Source organism: Miniopterus schreibersii (assembly GCF_964146895.1).
Source record: "Miniopterus schreibersii genome assembly, chromosome: 21".
NCBI lineage: Eukaryota > Metazoa > Chordata > Mammalia > Chiroptera > Miniopteridae > Miniopterus > Miniopterus schreibersii.
In genome coordinates, this window is record NC_138123.1 from 15,314,304 (window position 1) to 15,333,956 (window position 19,653).

General features: G+C 42.5%; 1 protein-coding gene across 1 annotated transcript in view; it reads right to left on the reverse strand.

Annotated features, from left to right (window-relative positions):
• Positions 1-628: 628 nt before the first annotated feature.
• LYST (lysosomal trafficking regulator) overlaps positions 629-19,653 on the reverse strand; it is a 162,893-nt gene continuing 143,868 nt past the window's right edge. Inside the window, exons 47-53 of the mRNA XM_081124037.1 lie at positions 18,925-19,061; positions 16,046-16,144; positions 9,977-10,116; positions 9,619-9,716; positions 4,035-4,191; positions 3,560-3,631; positions 629-2,582 (exon numbers count right to left, since the gene is read on the reverse strand). Of these exons, the coding sequence (XP_080980163.1) occupies positions 2,444-2,582; positions 3,560-3,631; positions 4,035-4,191; positions 9,619-9,716; positions 9,977-10,116; positions 16,046-16,144; positions 18,925-19,061 (842 nt within the window). The 3' untranslated portion in view covers positions 629-2,443. The remainder of the gene's footprint in view (positions 2,583-3,559; positions 3,632-4,034; positions 4,192-9,618; positions 9,717-9,976; positions 10,117-16,045; positions 16,145-18,924; positions 19,062-19,653) is intronic.

The following is a 19,653-nucleotide window of genomic DNA, read 5'->3' on the forward strand; positions in this document are numbered from 1 at the left end:
TCTCAAATAGCTGAGTTGCAACCCAGTGTCCCCAAAGTGTCAAGATATATTTTCCTGTTCAGGGCATATAACACAATAAAATTATTGGCACTTCCCAACTCAGTGTACATTCAAGTATATCTATTTTGTTTTGGCAAATGTAGCTGCTGTTTTAACTGTGGAGTTTACAACAGGGTTCCCTTGATCTAAATTAGCTCTTCCCGTTCTGCTGTCCCAGACACCCCGCTTTTCGCTTTCACCGCCCCTACCACGCTCTGTAACTACACATTGTATGTTGTTACAGCAGGTTTCTCTACCAGCCCACAGCCTCCAGGAGCGCAGGGAACACCTGTATCCTCAGCACACAGTAGGGGCTTTGTACAGACCTGTTGGGGGGTGCAGGGATGTTCTTTTTTTTAAATGAGTGGTTTCACCACAGGGCTGACTAAAGTCCATTTAAGGGTAATAAAGTTTGCAATATAAAATTTCTCAAAAAGACCAAAATTAAGAAATGAAAATAATCCTTTCCTGGTGACATAAATTTATAGAGGAGCTAAACGGAGAACCTATGTGGGTTATGAAAAAAAAGCCATCAACTTAAGATCTGGTCATAGTGTTTAGATTGTACCAAGAATTAAGTCTTCAAATCCATTTCTATGAAATTTATTCCCAATTGGAAGTGGCAGTGTAGAGAGAAGAGCTTGTGGTAATTTACAGAAATGTCTGCTACAACATGCACATCATGAGGTGTTTCAAACATGTACATATTAAGTTTCATGCTGAATAAATAATCCCCCCAAATTCATCTTTATTTTTACATAAAAATATAATATTGCACTCTTAACAAGACCAGTTATTTTGCATATTTCCTCTTTAGATAAATGATGAAATTCAGCCTTAAAAAAAAAAAGGCTGAGTAGCAACCCTATTCTGATGGGACTAATTTAAGGTTCTCAGTAGAAAAATGAAAGCTAGACAATAGCTGCAATTTTTTTTAAGACGAAGAAAATCACTTCAACGTGAATAGGAATGGCGTCATCCCTGCACCTGTGTGGACCTCCGACTGCAGCGGGTCTGTGGGAAACGGTCGGAAGGCAGCTGCGAGATGCTCTGCCGCCCGCCATGCGGGCTTCAGGTCACATCGCACACAGCCACTCGCTGCTGCTTGTATTGATCTTGATGCAGAGACTTGGGAATTGTGTTTTATACAGTTTTTAACAGAATGTTTTAGAAAGTCTGGAAGTTACAAAAGTAGTTCTGTAAACACCATATGATCAAATTTTCATAACAAGCGCTCTGACGATTCTTAGGCAGGAACACGTTTTTACCCTGCGGGAGCACGTTACCTAGCTATCTTAGTGTCTTCAAAGCCGCTGCAGCAGCCCCCAGTGGATGGACAGCCGTAACACCACTAGAGAGACCACCCAAGAGTTTTAGGGAGTGTGCTGTGGCGTACAGTTAGAGGTTTCCCTTGTCCCTTGAATTCTCAGGTGGTGCAGGTTAGTAGAACCAGAGTGGAAACTGTCTCCTACACGAATTATTCAGCCTCATGTTTAAAACAAAGTAAGTTGCCACCTTTTCTTTGGGGAAGAAACCCCTCCGTGCACATTAGACTAAACGTCTCGTCCGGATGGGAGTATTAACGTCCGCAAACCTTCTGCACAGTGGAGCTTTCTCCTGCGGACTGTAAGTTTTCAATGCTCTACATGGAGACATTTGGAGAATTATCACTGTGTTTAAGTCTTAGTGACTAAGGGTAGTCAATATCTAGTGTTATGGGTTTTAAGCAGGATTTTTATAGAGACACAGAATGTGTCTGACGTCAAAGACCCCTGTTCTTGTTTGTGGCTGTCAGAAAAGTCTGGTTCTATTTTTAGCTAAGAAGGCAGCTGGCAGAAACTGCCTTTTAATACTGAGATTTGCTAGTCGTCTGTTTCCAGTACTGAGATATTCCATACAGTGCTGGGTGCAGAGGCACCTGCTGAACAGTTTACTTCTTAAAGGGAGCAATGATCACATCCTGAATTCTGTATCCTTTCCTTTCCTTTTTCTGGGGCTGGGGCTGGGGAGTTATCTAGGCATAAAATTTATAAAAATAACTTTTAGAGTATTTTATAAACAATTTGCTAACAATTTAAATTCTATTGCCCTTTTGGAATAATAGCAGGAGCGACTGTAATCTTTTCTTTACAATACTGTGTAGAAAACTGTGAAGAAAGTGACTTTAACCTGCTGTGCAGACTCAGCGCTGTTGGTCAGTGCAGGCTCCCACCCTCCAGATTCTCTCTTGCTCAAACTAAACCTCCTCTCAGGACTGTGAGCTGCAGGGTTCTGTCACATGAATAGACTTCATAATTATTCGGAAGGTCTCTTGGGTCGTCCGTTTCTTCAGGTTCAACCTCCTAACACTGGTGAAGCCACAGATCCAGCTGGAGTTCAGCTGCTCAGGACGCACAGTGCTCTCTCACCCGGCTGCATAGCTGCTCAGGAAGGAGCAGAACATGGGCTGCTTCAGGCGCTGCTGGTCCTTCCGGCACCAGGCGATCACAGTCCCATCACTGTTCGCCGTGTACAGATGGTGGCCGTCACAGGAAAACGTGAGGCTGGGAAAAGGAAAACATCCTGTTTGTATAGCATCTCTCTGAAAACTTTATCAGCATGTTGGTGACCTATAGGAATTAGCGTAGAGGAGGTACACTACCTTCTTTTTTTAAGAAGTTACACTACCTCCTGCTTTTAAAGAAGCTACGCTATCTTTTTTCTTTTTTGTAGGAAGTTACTCTCCTTACTGGAGCCAAGACAAACACAGGGCCTGCCCACAGCCCATAGCTTTTGACTGCACTTCACAGTGTCGCGGCTCTGCTGGCCCGTTTGTGAAGCACCTTCTAACCAGGTGGCAGCAGTGTCGGGGCCCAAAGAGGAGTACAGGCCGTTCCTTTCACATTTTCTTGTGCCTTCTAGTTTATCTTTTATTACTCAAATGACAGATACTTGGGAACAGGGAACTTTAAAAAGCATAACAGTACTGCATTTTCTCTTTATACAAATAAATGATTACTTATGGAGATATTTTATTTCCCTGAAAGAGAAAGGGGTAAAAAATATAACAAATTATTAACTTAGGGTCATTAAACTTTAAATTTAGTATAATGAAAATAAATTTATTTTAATAGAGTAGAATTTAAATCAGTCATGTCCAATCGAGTTTTTAAAGTCAGAGGCGAGGGAGCTGTGTGTGGATCAGTCCTGCCAAGCCCGCCTGCCCCTGTGGCCATCAATCACCATTATGGTATCTTTAATAAGGAAGGAAAAAATACCCCTTCTACCACTCAAGAGGCCTTCCCTGGCACCATCGCCCTGTGCTACTCTGTCAGACTCAGTTCCTGACTCAGATACCCAGCTCCATGAAGACCAGGACTGTGTCTCCTTTGGCCACTGGGTCCTGGACAACCTGGGGTTTGACAAATGTCGGCTGTTTATAAGACTCTCATCATGTATTTCTTACGTGTGTGCGTGTTACCATCTAACAAAGTACAGTCATGGAGTATACTATGAAGAGTGGGGGAGGGCGTGGGGTTACCTCACGATTGGCTTGTTTGATTTAGGAAACGTAATTTCCCGTACAGGCTTTAGGTCCCACGTGCTCCATAACCTAGAGGGGAAAAACCACCATCTAATTATGCAAAGTAAAATTTCCTTCTCTAAGAAAACCTACCTATTTGTTTATTTGTTAAAAATCATCTAGAAGGAAAACAATAAACAATGAACAGCAGTTACTTCTGGGAAGTGGGCAGGGATGGGTATGGAGTAAGAAAACCTAACTGGGTATATTTTCACATTGTTAATCTGTAACAGTTAACAAGCAATATAAAATTTCAAAACTGCACTAAATCTGTCTTTACTATTTAGAAATAAAACAGGAATAACTGAAGGACCTATACATGAAGGTGATTTTACATTTCTAGTTGTTAAATATTAATATGCTTGGATATTAAAAACTTATTTTTGAAACAGCTGTGTCCTTGTGAACGAGAGCAGGGAACAGGATGCGTCACCTCACGATTCCATTTTCGAGTCCCCCAGCAATCACGTTGATGGACACACCCTCAGGCTGGTTGGAGAAAGCCACGGAGCAAATGATCTCCCTGCAGTGCACGTGTCCCACGAGGTCCCCGTTCACGGTCCAGAGTCTGAGGTCACTGCCTCCGCCAGCTGAAACACCAAGACCAGCGCAGGTCACCAGTGTGTGGTGTCTCAGCCCACCACCCTGGGGCCTGGGGGGTGCCCCTGGGGCCAAGCATGCTTTAGTGATGGGGTCTACAGGCAACTCCTGACTGCAGAATTGAACAAATGAAACTACTGCACTGTAAGTCACATGAAGCTTTTGCATGTTTATCCAAAGACAATGACCAGTGAAAAAATAAAAATTAATCTGAAATAGAGAGCAACAAGCAAATTAATCATGGATCATAATATTTCAGTAAATGAATTGCCAAATCTGAATCTGAAAGTACCCAGACAGCTAACCAATCTCCAAAGAGAGAAGATATTCTATGAAATCATCTATGACAAGTGACTTGTGTGACCTCTGAAGAAAAAAAAAGTTGCTGTATAAGTTACCTGAGTTAAGAACTAATTCTTTTTTAAAAAAAAATCTACTTTTATTGTTGAGAGTATTACACGTGTCCCCCATTTTCCCCCCTTCACCTGGCTCCTGCCCCACCCCACGCCTTCACCACACTATTGTCTGTGTCCTTGGGCTATGCATATATACATATAAGTTCTTTGGTTAATCTCTTCCTGTCCCCCCACCCTTCCCTCTGAGATTTGTCAGTCTGTTCCATGCTTCCATGTCCCCTGGATCTATTTTGTTCATTAGCTTATTTTGTTTCTTAGATTCCACATATAAGTGAGATCATATGGTATTTTTCTTTCTCTGACTTATTTGGCTTATCATAATAATCTCTAGGTCCCTCCACGCTGTCGAAAAGGGTAAGAGATCCTTCTTTTTTACAGCTGCGTAGTATTCCATGGTGTAAATGTACTACAGCTTTTTATCCACTCATCTACTGACGGGCACTTGGGCTGTTTCCAGATCTTAGCTATTGTAAATAACGCTGCTATGAATATAGGGGTGCATATATTCTTTCTTGTTGGTGAATTCTTAAAGAAAGAAATCTAATTCTTCAGTGGCTAAGACTGAATCTTATAAATCAATGCCTTATTAAACTTATTTTTTCTTTTCAAAAATGCTGACTAACCAAACTTTTTATAGTTTTCCAGGGGGTGGAGGCAGAAATTGCCGGCCATTCTCTGTGAACAGCTGGTGGGCTGGGCCTCAAGATGATGTGCCTTCCTTCTCTGGAGAAATATTCTCGTTCCGACAGAGAGGTTAAGAAGCATGAGGAAGTATGGATGACGCAGTGTTACTACACCTAATTTTATTTCTCCATTAGAACTAACACGTAAGTAGAGAATTGATGTCTCTCCTTTATTAAGGCAATGAAAAGATTTCATATTTTATAGCAAAGAAACTAGTACTTCTTTATTTAAAGATACGCTAAAGACCTTAGCAGATCACAAACCAAAATACATGGTGTGTGGCAGCATCATCACAACAGCCAAAAGGTGGAGACAACCCAAATGTCCATCAACAGATAAACGAATGTGTCCATCCATAAAACAGAAGGTTACCGAACCACAGGAAGTAATGAAGCTCTGACACAGGCTACAATGTGGATGAATCTTGAGGATATTACACTAAGTAACATAAACCGGACACAAAGGAAACATATTGTATGATTCCACTGCTGTAAAATATCTAGAACAGGCAAACTCATAGGGACGGAAAGTAGAACAAAGATTGTTGGGAGCCGTGGGGAAGGGAGGGATGGGGAGTCACAGGGCTTCTGTTGGGAAGATGAAATTTTTGAAATAGACAGTGGCAATGGTCGCACAACACTGTGAACGTAATAATGCCACTGAATCATATACGTTTAAATGTTTAAACGGCAACTTTTAGGTTAACTGTATTTTAACATACACACATATGCATGCACACACACCAAGATTTAAAAATGCCCGATGTCCTGTTCAGACTTCCCACTGAAGAATACTGATTAGGAGAGGTTATCTAAATAAAGCATCAAGATGTGGGAGACAATACACTCATCTTTTCCATGAGTAGACTCCATTTCACTCTTTCTTTTGAGCTTAATATCTGATAAAAGATTTTAATTTTTTAAAAAATGTATCTTTATTGATTTCAGAGAGAGAAAGGGAGAGGGAGAAAGAGAGATAGAAACATCAATGATGAGACAGTCATTGATCGGCTGCAGCCCGCAACCCGGGCATGTGCCCTGACTGGGAATCGAACCCCGATCTCCTGGATCTTATGTTGATGCTCAACCGCTGAGCCACGCCCGGCTGAGCTGATAAAAGATTTAAAAACTAGTGAGGTTAGAGGGCTTACTGCAGTCATGGATACGTGTCCATAAAAGTGATACAGGGTTTGTCACTGTGACCCACAGCTACTGCATGGATCAGTCCTTCACAGTAAAAGTGTGGACATGGCCTGGGCTCTCGGAGCACAGGAAGGAACTGAATAAGTAAAGAATTACCCTAGCCCAGCCGAGCGTGGCTCAGTGGTTGAGTGTCGACCTGGGATCCAGGCGATCAGGGTTCGATTCCCGATCAGGGTGCATGCCCGGGTTGAGGGCTCGATCAATGACTCTCTCATCATTGATGTTTCTATCTCTCTCTCTCCCTCTCCTTTCCTCTCTCTGAAATCAATAAAGATATATTTAAAAAAAAAAAAAAGAATTACCCTAGCAGATCTCCCAGCAACATGGGCACAAAACCAAGTCACTACTCATCTGCCTGGATTGCAAATATAAAAAATATCAAGGCCCTACCCAATACTAGATTACTTCCATATGTAATTCAGCACATCAACTAAGGTTAGAAAGCTGGCTTTCCTGGAAAAAACTTTTATTCTTACTGCACACCTTCACCTTCAATGAAATTAAAATAAATTGGAGAACCACCTTCACCCCAAATCTTAGACTATATATTAACTTGACAATGCCACTCGAACACATGACCAGGCTATGGGCCCCAGTTAAAAGGCATATATTTTGATCTAGTGTGTAATGATTTAAAAAATACAGAAACCATCTAGTATAGTATTTACATAATTTAACAAATTTCACATCTTATCACCATAAAAACCACATCCCATAATAAGCATGGGGGAATCTGGTCATGAGGAGTGAGCCACTGTTACTCCAGCCCCAACACAGGAGTTGGGAGAAGACAATGTGTGTACATGTAGATGTGTACACATGTAGCAACACCCATACACAATGTAGCACACACAACACACATACGTGCCATACACATATACACATGCTATGTACTTATGATTATGGTTTTAAAGTCACTTGAGTGGACTCTGAAGGCTCAGGCTTTTGGCAGACTGAATCTACCCTCCTGAACTGCAGACCAGGAGGGTGAATTCTGGTCCTGTTTGTGACTTCTCGCATACGTGTGTCACAAAACCTGTAAAAACCTGAGAAGGCCTTTTTGTTCATATCAGAAAGAAACGTTGTAGCATTACCACGCTGGGTGCTGCTGGGGGTGGGGTGGGGCAGAGCTGCACACCTACAAGCTGGTAATGGTGGGAAAGTAATTGTGCCTCTTGTTCCCGTATGACCAGCAAGTACAACAGCACAGAAATCAGTCACTACGGGCAGCAGGAAAGTAATTAACTTCACAAGATCTAGCTCCCTCATGGCCATTCCTAACTTCCAAACGTTGCCAAAGCAAGGAAGTAGAGGCCTCTATATAAGTAATCGTTACCCCCTAGAGTCCCCTCCTTGTGAGCCTGACAGCTGCCACTGTACAAATCAAGGAAGACAATCAGCAGAGTCATCAATCACCTGCCCACACTCGTGTTACCAATGTCACTGCTTAACATCTTCCCCTTGGCTGTGCTGCTCAGGAAGTAAACCTGTTTTCTGATATTATCTGATGATGAGGCTATAATGGGAAAATACTTCACAGCTAAAATCTTTGAGCAGGACTGAAGACGTTACTTTTCTTGAACGCAAGAGTGAGTGAACATATTTGTAAAAACAGTAAAACTCCAAGGGATGTCTGTGGTATAATAATAAAAAATATATATATTTGTTTTTTGTCCCAGGTCCCTAGCAAAGAGCCTAAAACCCTTATAATTTACCATCTTTTCTATGCTACAGGGAGGGGGTGCTGGACAGCTTCAGGACGGGGGCTGGTCCCCAGAAAAACCAACCATGTGATTAGAGGCACTCCCCACCTCCTGGGAGGGAGAGGGCCTGGAGGTTGAGCTCATTTGCCAGTGGCTCGTGATTTAATCAACAGTGTCCACCTAAAGAAACCTCAGTGGAACTCGAGTAACAGGGTTGGAGAGTTTCTGACTGAATACTTTCTCTGCCAGGAGGTGCTGCCCTCTGACTCCACGTGGACACCCGTCTGCCTCTCTATAGGCATCTCTTCACCTGGCTGTTCACTTCTATCCTTTACAATAAATGGTAGTAGCAAGTACAGAGTTTTACTCATTTCCCTGAGTCCTACACAATCACTGAGCCTGGTGGGGTCTTGGAAACTCCCCAATTTGCTAGTAAATTCAAGTAGTTGATGTCAGAAGTGAACTGACTGTTGGACACCCAGTTGGTGTCACAGAACTGTGTGGTGTCTGGGAAGACATCACACATTTGGTGTCAGAAAAAAACACACACAAAACTGCAAACGAAGGGCAGGGGACCACCCACTACAGCTATGTCAAAGATACTCTGTTCTGAGTGGACAGAAAGAAATGGTTTTCAAAGGATGCTTTCGGTTTTAAGATCCTGAAGAACAGATATGCAAACAGAAAATTTATGAATTTTCCACTTGCTCTTTCCTGCTGAACACACCCACCTGCTGGGAGGGAGAAGGCGTGGAGCTTGAGCTCAGTTCCCAATGGCCTATGATTTAATCAACCATGTCCACCTAAAGAAACCTCAGAGGACCCCTTGAGTAACAGGGTTAGAGAGTTTCTGACTGGTGAACATGTTCTTGTGCCAGGAGGTGCATCCAGTTTTTAATATGTAAACATAAAAAACAAAACCCCAAACAAGACTTCTGTTAGGAGGCATATCTCTGTCATGTAGGGTTAAGGGAAATTCAGCCCCGGCTGCTCTCTCTCGGGAACTGGAAGGCAGATTTTAAAGCCGGTAACCACCTGGTGCTTTTCATTTCAAGAGGAAGGCAGCAGTTAGTAGTTAAAAAGCAGAAGTTTAAAAGAGGGCAGAAAAACAAAATGCAAAAAAATTCAGATAATTATATAACAGTAACTTGCTTAACTTACATGCGCTCAAATACAATCTTAGCTATATCAGAAAATAAGTTAAATTATGACAATTCTAACTTTGCATAAGTTGATGCCTAAATTGATGACTCAATTTTGGACCTGATTGTATTAATACACATACATGCTATTAACAAAGTACTTAGATTTGGAAGGGCCTGAGAATTGTACCCATCAGCTTAACTATGATGTAACCAGCTGGCTGAATGCACTGTTAGCAGCGTGCGTGCTCTGGTTTTGGGGTAGCTCACCTGAATCACACACGGTGGCAATGTCACCTGTGGTTTCACTGGCAGAGACGGCTGTGACCGGGCTTTTGTGTCCTGCCAGAGTCTGTACGTAGCACAACCTGAAAGACCAAAAACATGAATTTGTACACGATTACTAAATATAATTATATTCTCTTATTTGTATAATTCTTTTCCTCAGTATATGTACCTGTTATTAGTAAGGCATTCCTAACTGTACTCCTGATCTTTTGATTTCAGTAACGTCATAAGGGTAAAGTTTGTATTTTAGGCTTGACATTGTTATGATGTCAAGTTACTGTTTTGTACATCTGTTTCACACGGTGAGAACTGGCTGTGTGGAGCTGGGGACCCGCCGTACCTGTTTAAGTCCCAGATGATGCAGGTCCCGTCTCTGCTCACACTTATCAGGATACTGTATGGTTTGCAGACAAACAAGCTGGTAACCTCCTCCGTGTGCCCATAGAGATGTACCTGAGACTCCATCTCTATCTCTGAAGGCTGCGTTCAAAATTAAGGAAGGTGTAAGATAAATGCAATGAAAAAGGTATCCTAGAATTTACCTCAAAAATAAAAACATTCCAAGTGACTCAATATTTGCAAACATTTCAGTTTTCAAACAAATTTGGTTCAACTTTTTCTAAAGAGTAAAACTAAACATTAAAAAAAATTGTTGCCCAGCCTGCGTGGCTCAGCGGTTGAGCATTGACCTATGATCCAGAAGATTGAGGTTTGATTCCCGCTCAGGGCACACGCCCAGGTTTTGGGCTTGATCCCCAGCAGGGGGCGTGCAGGAGGCAGCCAATCAATGCCTCTCATCATTGATGTTTCTATCTCTCTCTCCCTCTTCCTTCCTCTCTCTGAAATCAACAAAGACAGAGTTAAAAAAAAACCTGTCATCACTGTAATTTCATCAACTACTATGTTTTTTTACTTTTGTCTACCCTTGTTCAGTTTTTGTCCAAATACTCGTGTTTTTATAGTTGTAACAACTTCCATACAAAGAATTTCCTATTTTGTATTTCACACATTCTCCAACAAGCATTTTCCATTTTGAGATTGTCTTCAAAACAATTTTAATCACGCGATAATAGTCTATGCAGTTAGTACACCATAATTCACACGAATACCCTTTATTGACATTCACAACTGTTTCTAATTTTGAAAAATTATAGATGCCATAATTAAATTCTTCATGTATAAAAGTTTTACTTCTCCTCTGAATTATTTCTTTAGAATAAACTTCCAGAATCCTAATTTTATGGTCCTCACAGCACTGCACCAATTCATGATGCCACCAATGGTGATGTCACTAATACTGCCATCACTTGTCAATAGAGGGACTGAGTTCCTAAATCAAAGGTTGCAACTGATGTTCCAAGATCCGCACTGGCTCACAGACGCCAGATGTCCGTGACGCCAGGGTTTCGCTCTTGTTTTCACTAGGCAGCTGTTTACTGTCCTAAAGTATTTCAATATTTCCACTTCAAAGAATACAGAAAAGTAGAAATACTAAGTATCATAAAAAGCTACATACTGACCACTCAGCTCAACTAATGTAACATTTTATATGACCGTCCATTTTTAAATAAAACACCAGACATTACCTGGTGTGTGCTGCTCTGCTTCCTCTTTCCTCCTCCCGTGGGAAGTTACCACCACCCTGAATTTTGTGTTTCCCATGCATGTAAAACGTGTGTTGTACTTACTACAGCAACACACTATACTCTTTGATATGTTGATGAACTTTGTGTGTTATATATGGTTTTGTTCTTTAGGTCTCCTGCATCTTGCCTTTTTGTTCACCATTGTTTCAGAAACGCATCTGTGTTGATATATTAGTGCAGCTCAACTATTTTTTATTTTTATTTTTGTTTTAATTCTCACCGAGGATATTTTTTCCATTGATTTTGAGAGAGAGAGGTAGGGAGGGAGGATGGGGGAAGAGAGAGGAAAACATTGATGTGAAAGACACATTGATTGGCTGCCTCCCCCATGTGCCCCTTACTGGGGCCTGCAACCCAGGTACATGCCCTTGACCGGGAATGGAACCCGAGACCCTTCAGTCTGAGGGCTGAGCCCAACCGGCCAGGGCACAGCTCATCTATTTAAAGTCCTACATTATCCAGCGTGCTAGTCACATAAAAATACACATTTACGCTTAAAGAATCAAATGATGAGGCAATGCCAGCTCACTCTCTTCATTGGAACAACTGGTTGAGCTGTGCCACAGCTGCTTCTGCTTAGTGAGGGCACATGACCTTCAACTCAACAGTCATGGCGACCAGATGGGCTTTTACGAGGACAAGAGTCCTGGGTCTGAGCCCCTCTGGCTCTCCTCTGACTGTGATCCTCCCTGCAAGGCCAGGGTCATAGGGCCACAGGAATGTGCTCAGAACCCTTTCAGAGGGAGCCTCAGAGTACCCGGGGCCAAGCAGTTCCCTGACCCGAAGGTCTGAGCCCTTCCTCCTCCGCTCCAGATCTGCAGCACCTGACTTTGAACTCACCTCTCATTGGAAATATTGGAAAATTTTCCAAGTTACAAATGGCAATCAAGGTTGCTTTATTTTTCTTATTATAACCAAACTTTTTCATATATTCATTTTCTTACCTGTGTGCCTTCTTGTGTGTATTTGTTACTACACTAAAAATTATTTGTAGGAAGTCTCCCATTTGTGGAGTAGAATGCAAGTATCTTGTTTCTGCCAGATGACCTGAACCACCTCAATCTGGGGACACCATACCCAAAGTCCCACCTTGAGCCTCCTGGACGACCCCGGGAATTCCAACCCAGCTGAATTCCAAGCAAGAGCTGGTCTCCCCTTACTCAGGTGTGTCCTCACTGTCAGGGAGTCACCCTTCAGGGACCAGCCTTTGCAGAAGGGCCTCCCTGGGACACGCCAGCTAGCTCAGTCCCTGGTGGTGTTTCCAAGGACAGTGTCATTTTCCAGGACTAACAAATGTCCTCAAGGTGTAAGCTTCCACCTGAGTATTTACTCTGCTGGCTTGGGAGTTCCTTACTATCTGGTCAGCTTTTTCCTTCTTTTTTTTAAATGGAGCGAATCCCTTTTGAATATATCTTTATTGATTTCAGAGAGAGGAAGGGAGAGGGAGAGAGAGAGATAGAAACATCAACGATGAGAGAGTCATTGATCGAGCCCGCAACCCGGGCATGTGCCCTGACTGGGAATCAAACCCTGATCGCCTGGATCCTAGGTCGATGCTCGACCGCTGAGCCACGCCCGGCTGGGCGCTGGTCAGCTTTTTAAGACTTAAAACATTTTTTAAATTTTATATTTATTTATATATATGTATAGATACACACATATGTATATACATGTGTGTGTGCACTTTTTAAACTCCATGACCATGAATAATATTTATGGGGTGAATACAACATAGGGCCCCTATAGTGGTTGTTGATAATTTCATAGATTTTGTACTTCAAAATGACTGCAAGAGTTAGTGTTACTAGATGATTCCGTGGTGGATCAGGAAAGAATTTCTATGGGTAGAACAGGAATCTTGTGCTGGCTGCTACTTCTTAAAATTGCTCTGAGTGATGTAATGCTCCCTTGGATATACTGCATGCACGTTCTCTCCCACCAGGTTAGACAAGAGAAACATAGGTGGTCACTTACGTGATGATGTGGTGACACTATTTAATCAGTGAAAAAATGACTCAAGAGCAACTGTTTTAAAATCAGTTATCACCCGGGAAGGCACACTTCTCTAACATGTGAATGACTTACAGATAACAATTCCTGATATGAGTCAACTTGTTCATTACCTGGAAAGCATTTTACAGGACGGTCTTGGGAGAGTCAACAGAAGCTTACAAAGTTAGATGTGGTCCACAAGCTCAGGAAGGGATTTTATAAAATCCCCCTGGGTAATGTCAAACGATAATTATTTTGGTCAAATCCTGCGTGGCATGTGGGGAGCCTGTCTCTTGTCTGTGTTAAAGCCAACACAACAGGAACCAAGCACTCTGGGAGCCCTGGCCTTCAGGGGAGGGGAGAAAGGAGCTAGTGAACAGGGGTGCCTCCTGCTAATTCACAGGCCCAGGGTCTCAACCACAGCATTAGGAACCCCAGGACGGTGAGATGGTCCCTGGGGAAAAGCAACAATAACATCTCCAAAAACACAACAATGTCCTGTTAAGTCCAACAATGGTAAAATCACACAGCTAAGATGCATTTTGGACATGGTTCAGTTAGTAACTGTTAATCTCATGACTTGATTACCTAATACTATTGATACTCAGGAGAAAAAGAAAAGCCTTATAAAGAAGCTGAAAAACCTACTTTCAGGCAAATATATAACTAAGATGAGACTTCACAAGCCTACAGTAACTTAAAAACTAAAAGAAGCTGGCCAGTGTGGCTCAGTGGTTGAACAATGACCTATGAACCAGGAGGTCATAGTTTGATTCTCAGTCAGGGCACATGCCTGGGTTGTGGGCTCGATCCCAGTGGGGGGCGGGCAGGAGGCTGCTGATCAATGACTCTCTCATTAGTGATGTTTCTACCTCTTGCTCCCACTCTCTTCCTCTCTCTGAAATCAATAAAAATCAACCAACCAACAAATAAATAAATTAAATAAAGAAAGAAAGAAAGAAGCATATGTCTTGCTTAAAATTACAACAAGCAAGACCTTCTATAGTCAAAGCTGCGCTGTGCACAGTTACTCCTATACTGACAACTTAATCTTTTTTAAACCTAAACTACATACTGTTTAGTGTACAACTGAAATTTTAAATTACAGGAAGAATGGAAGTAAGAAACACTAAGAACAAGGCTGTTCAAAGTGCTGGGAAAAGCAGGAGGAAATAACAAACGAAAGATGAAGCTAGTTTTCAGATCCGTGCCTGGCACGGCACGACGTCATCTGAGTGCAGCCAACAACTGCTCCCCAGCGGGGATCATAACACATTTGAGGGAAAAAGAAACAAGGGTGAGCTCAGAGGGGGGAGGTGACGGCAGCAGTAAACAGCAGAGGTGATAAAATGAACATCCGGCTCGGGCCTTTGGGAGAAAGGAGATAAAAGGAGACATCGACAGTGAAGACACCTGCCCTCCCAGCTCCCTCGGCCCGCTGCTCCTGCCGTCTGGGCTGCCAACTGCGCATGTTACGTCCGAACGACACGCAGACGTCTCTGCCACCCAGACCACACCTTTGCCGCCTCGTTGCTGGCTGCCTTTGTCTGCACTCTTTCCTCTTTTCTCCTCTTAGTGAAATGATCCTTTAAACTCCAGCTCAAGTGTAACTTCTCAGGCTCCCTGACACCTGGCAGTCCCCTTTTGTGCCCTTCAGACCAGCATGGAGTCTTTTCTGGAGCACTCGCTTCTCTGTCCTGCCACAATCTGTCCTGCCTGTGTCCTGCCCATGTCGCTGAGGGGCCTGTAAGTGGTGTTCCTGCCTCATCTCATGCCCCTTCTAAGGGTTCTCCGTGCAGCTCGACAGTAGTTTTCCTGAAACACTGACTGGATCATATCACTCCTGCTTAAAACATTTTAATGGCTCCTTAGGCTATGAGACAGAAACAATATTATGGTCCCATTTATACTCCAAGGATTACAGCAAAGAACCTTAACCAGGGTTCGAAAGGGAATAGACTTGGACAGGAAAGTAAGAGGAACCTAGGGCCACCCAATGCTGGGAATACAGGTTTTACCTAGTAAAACATAACAACATCACGGAGAAAACTGTCATGGAGAAAAGGCGCACAGAGGAAGTTCCAAATCAGAACATAATAACTGAGTTATCCGCCTAAACTTGCACATACAGTCGACAGCACCAGACAGCTGACTGGGAAAGGAGCAAAAGGGAAGTAAAGGAAGCATTGCATGATGTGTCTTTTTTACTTCAACAGACTGTTCTAGAATTTAACTCTTAAATCCTGGAGATTCAGTGAACGGCTAAAAAAATGTCTTCCAGTAAATGGTAGAAATGAAGACAGGCTACATGGATTTGACTGTTACTTAATTTCCCAGAGAGAGAGCAGTGCTGACTGACAGAGGCCCAAAGCTTCAAGTGTTACAGAGTCCTGAGACACAGCCGACACATTCAGGCCGACACGGGAAAATGGCACGCAAGCGTCAGAATGTGGAAAAGCCCAAATTCAAAACCAATCATAACTTAAAATACTGTTTGCGACACCAAAAAATAAGACCTTCAAAATTATTCCCCCAATTTTTGTGATAGTAATAAGTCTAAAACTAAAGAATTAGATCTGTGATCTTTCACATTTTAAGAGCTTATGTGAAGAAAAGATTAAAGCATAAAAATTAAAGTACAAAAGTTTTAAGTTGACCTTATATAAAATGATTATACTTCATGAAAGTCTTTTCCCCTTGCTGACACGAGCAGCTCAAACTCCCCAGAGCCAGCTGGGCGCACTGTGCTGCCGGGACCTGCCGGGACCCACCGTGCTGCCTGTCATCCTGTTGGCGTAGGCTGTGATGACTCCGCACCGGCTCCCGGTGAACAGCTGGCAGCTGTCAGGCACCCATGCACAACTGGTCACCTTTGGAAAGGACAAACCACAGATGATCATGTTTAAAAGCATCAGAAATTTTTCTACTTTCCCGATGACTATTTTAAAAATAATCACAAAATTTGAGGTAAACATTTACTTGAAATTATTAGAATGATGCAAAGACATAAAAAGTATTCTATATCTTTAATCAGATGCCTAAAAGCTGTTTCCAAATTAAAATGTTTATGCATCATTTATGATTTCACATCTTTCTGTACACATGCATGCGTGCATCCATGCACACACCTGCACACATGCATGCACACATGCGCGCACACACACAGCCGTTTGTTCCTCAGAAATTTAAACAAGATGATCCAGCATCGACTAGATCCAAGGCTAACTGTGTGTGATGTGTGTATGCATATGTTTCACATATTTACTTGATTTTTACCTTTATTTTTTCCTGTTTTGGGTGGGGAAACGGTACGTAAACAGGTATTGCTTCTAACAGTTCTAAAGATTGTTAAACAGGAGAAGGAAAGACAAACGTGGAGACAAAAACTTGGGATTATTTCTCTAGGGTTATAAACCATGGAGGCACTAATTGAGGTGAGATGTCTTCCTCTGGTCACTAGCTGACCCCCAGCGCCTTGTCCCCAGCTGCTCTGCTCCCCTGCGCACCCTCTCCCACAGCCAGCAATACCCTCACACTCATTAAGGCAGAAGTCATCAGCCGCAGACGGCATGCTCTTCCCTCCTCTGTGCCTCAAACTGTCCCGGGTCCTCTCCTGCTTCAGCAGAGGCAGTCCGTCCCCCTGCCCACCCCCGTGTGTTCCTTGGATGCCCTGTCCTCACTTAGGATCCAAACTGCCTTTGCTGGCTTCTGCCCCAGGACCTACAAATGTGGTCGTCTGCTACCTTAAAACATGGCTTTCATAGACCATGGCTCTTCTGAACTATAAATCATCACAGTCCACTGGATCCAATTTTATTTTCTGAGTTTCTTTCTTGAATAGTTCTCTTTGTAAGGACTGATACTTCATAACTTTTATTCTTTCTTAGAGGTCTTTCAAACAACAAAGAGAAAACGTACTTTTTATATAGAGAATAAAACTCATTCTGTCTTGCAATTACCATATGAGTCTACTCAAATCTTTTATAAACCTAAGTTACATTACAGGATTTTAATAATCTGATTTTTTCTCTATCTTGAAACATTTTGCTATTTCATCATCTAGGAATGATTTCATCTTTACTCATCAGTTATTCCTAACTTTGCTGAAACAAAACAAACAAATAAGGAAATGGAAGCGTGACGGGTCTCCCAGAAGGATAATGGAATATGTAGAATAAATTGTCTTCTTTTGGTTTCTTACTGCATTGTCCACAGAATGCTGTCATCTTTCAAGAAAGCATAAAAGGAGACTGGGGACACCATTTCTGAGGTCTGCTTTTAGCTTTCACTGAATACAATTGGAAATTCAGAATTTTTCATTTTCTACCAATAATAGAAAAGAGAAAAAAACTGACAGAGGAATGTTTCACAATTATGAAATTAGTCAGAAGATGAAGACAAAGAGACAGTAGAACTCTAATCTCTAAAGATGATGATGATGATGGTCAGTGTATAAGTCCTCACATAATATTCTAGATGAATTTTCCCAAGAACTAATGAGTGAACGGTACGTTTCTAAGGACAGAAATAAAACACGGTATTCTCACCCAGTCACTGACCGAAGTATTTATTACAGTGTTCTGCTAAAAGAATCTGGACCATCCCATTTTGCTAAAAGGACTTATGAGAATATTCCTTCACTTTTAATGATGTTTGTGTGCCAAACTTTATATGGCAGAAATAATTTTCCAATGCTTAAATTCTTATTAAAATTTCTAAAAAGCTTATTTTTCACTGTCCTTTATTCTTACTTTTGTTAGCTGACTGGTAAGCCATATAACTAAAGGCAATGATGACATTTTTTCAGGTGTATTAAGAGTAAACAAGTTATTGCTTCCCTTTCTTTCACTGCCAAAAATTCCCCAAAAGCAGCTTACTCCATTTCACAGTGCTCAGGGGATGGGAATAATTGTTAGGGCACACAAACAGGCACAGGTGTTATGTAGATAATGGAAGTCTGAACATGGCAAAAGAACTTCCCATGGAAAGACAAGTCAAAGAAAGAAGGCTCCACATACAGTTTAGGAAGCTGGGCAGTACTGTGTGTATGTGTGTTTATACATATAATATAGTTTGTTTACAAAGTAACTTTTACAAACGTTGGAAACATTTTTACAACAGCTTTATGAGACAGTAGTGGGAGTACATCCCAGTTTTAAAGAGGAGAGAAACTCAAGTTTGGGAGGGTGAATTCACTTGCCAAAGGTGACACAGTGAAGAACAGGGCCGCAACACTAATTCAGATCACAGGGCTTTAGTCAGACCCAGTGCTCTCTTCCCACCGCATCCTGATGCCCAAGTACCTGGTCCACTTAGGGAAAACCAGGTATAGAAGATGACACAGTGGCAGAAGGCAGGCGAACACCGAGAAGCAAGCAATGCTGATTTTGTTCCAACATGGTGCCATTAGCTGACAGAGCGATTATTACACTGTCTCAAGGAGACACAGGGTAGCAGACAAATTGAGGACACAGGCAGAACGGTGGCAGTCAGGCTGTCTGGAAGCCTGCAGACCAGGCACACGTCCAGCAGCATCTGCTTCTTGACTGGACTGATCGCTGGATCTTAAAGCCTGGCTGCTACCGGTCTGACTCCTATTTAAAGCATTATATTTAATTGTTATTATAAAGTACTGCATAAAACAGTTTACCTGATACTGTTGTGAGCTTTGTATAAAGTTTATTGGAGGCTCGCTCTGTTTACTCTTCAACCGTAAAATGTTGTCGGCGTACCCCCAGCTCAGGATGGCCGACCACTGGATGTCCGTGCTGTTCATGCTTCTCACACCTCGGGAGGGGAAGGGAAAGTGTCAGGTATCATTGCTCCCTGGTACTCCACAGCCCCACAAAGTCAGGCTAAGGGCTGACAATTACACAGCAGAATATGGTATCCAGCGTGAATTGTCTACATCCACAAGATGGGCTGGTTTATATCAGTTTTATTTCTTTAATACTAATGGGATTTTTTTTCATTTGTGTTAAGAAATTTTTATAAAAGACAATAATAATCAAGCTTACTCTGTTCATGTTCTGCAACAACTTATTTTTAAAAATAAATCTGAACCAGAAGCTGTTTAACTCTGAAACGACCCCTGTAGAAGCCACATGGCCCTGAAAAGGGATGAGGGCCCGTCAGCTCAGGCACAGCCCGGAAGACCTTCAGCTCACGAGGTTCTGCGCTCTCCTCCCCGCCCTCTTCTGCGCAACTTAGTTATGTCTGGCTGAGAGAGATGTGGACCTTCTGGTGTCCCTCTCAGTGCCACTCACAACCCATGCTTTGCAGGGCTGCTGAGCCCAGCTATGACAGGGGGCTCCGCCCGACACTCGCAAAGCTTTCCCTCCTTGAGGGAGAGAACGGCGCCTCAGTCACTCCTGGCTTT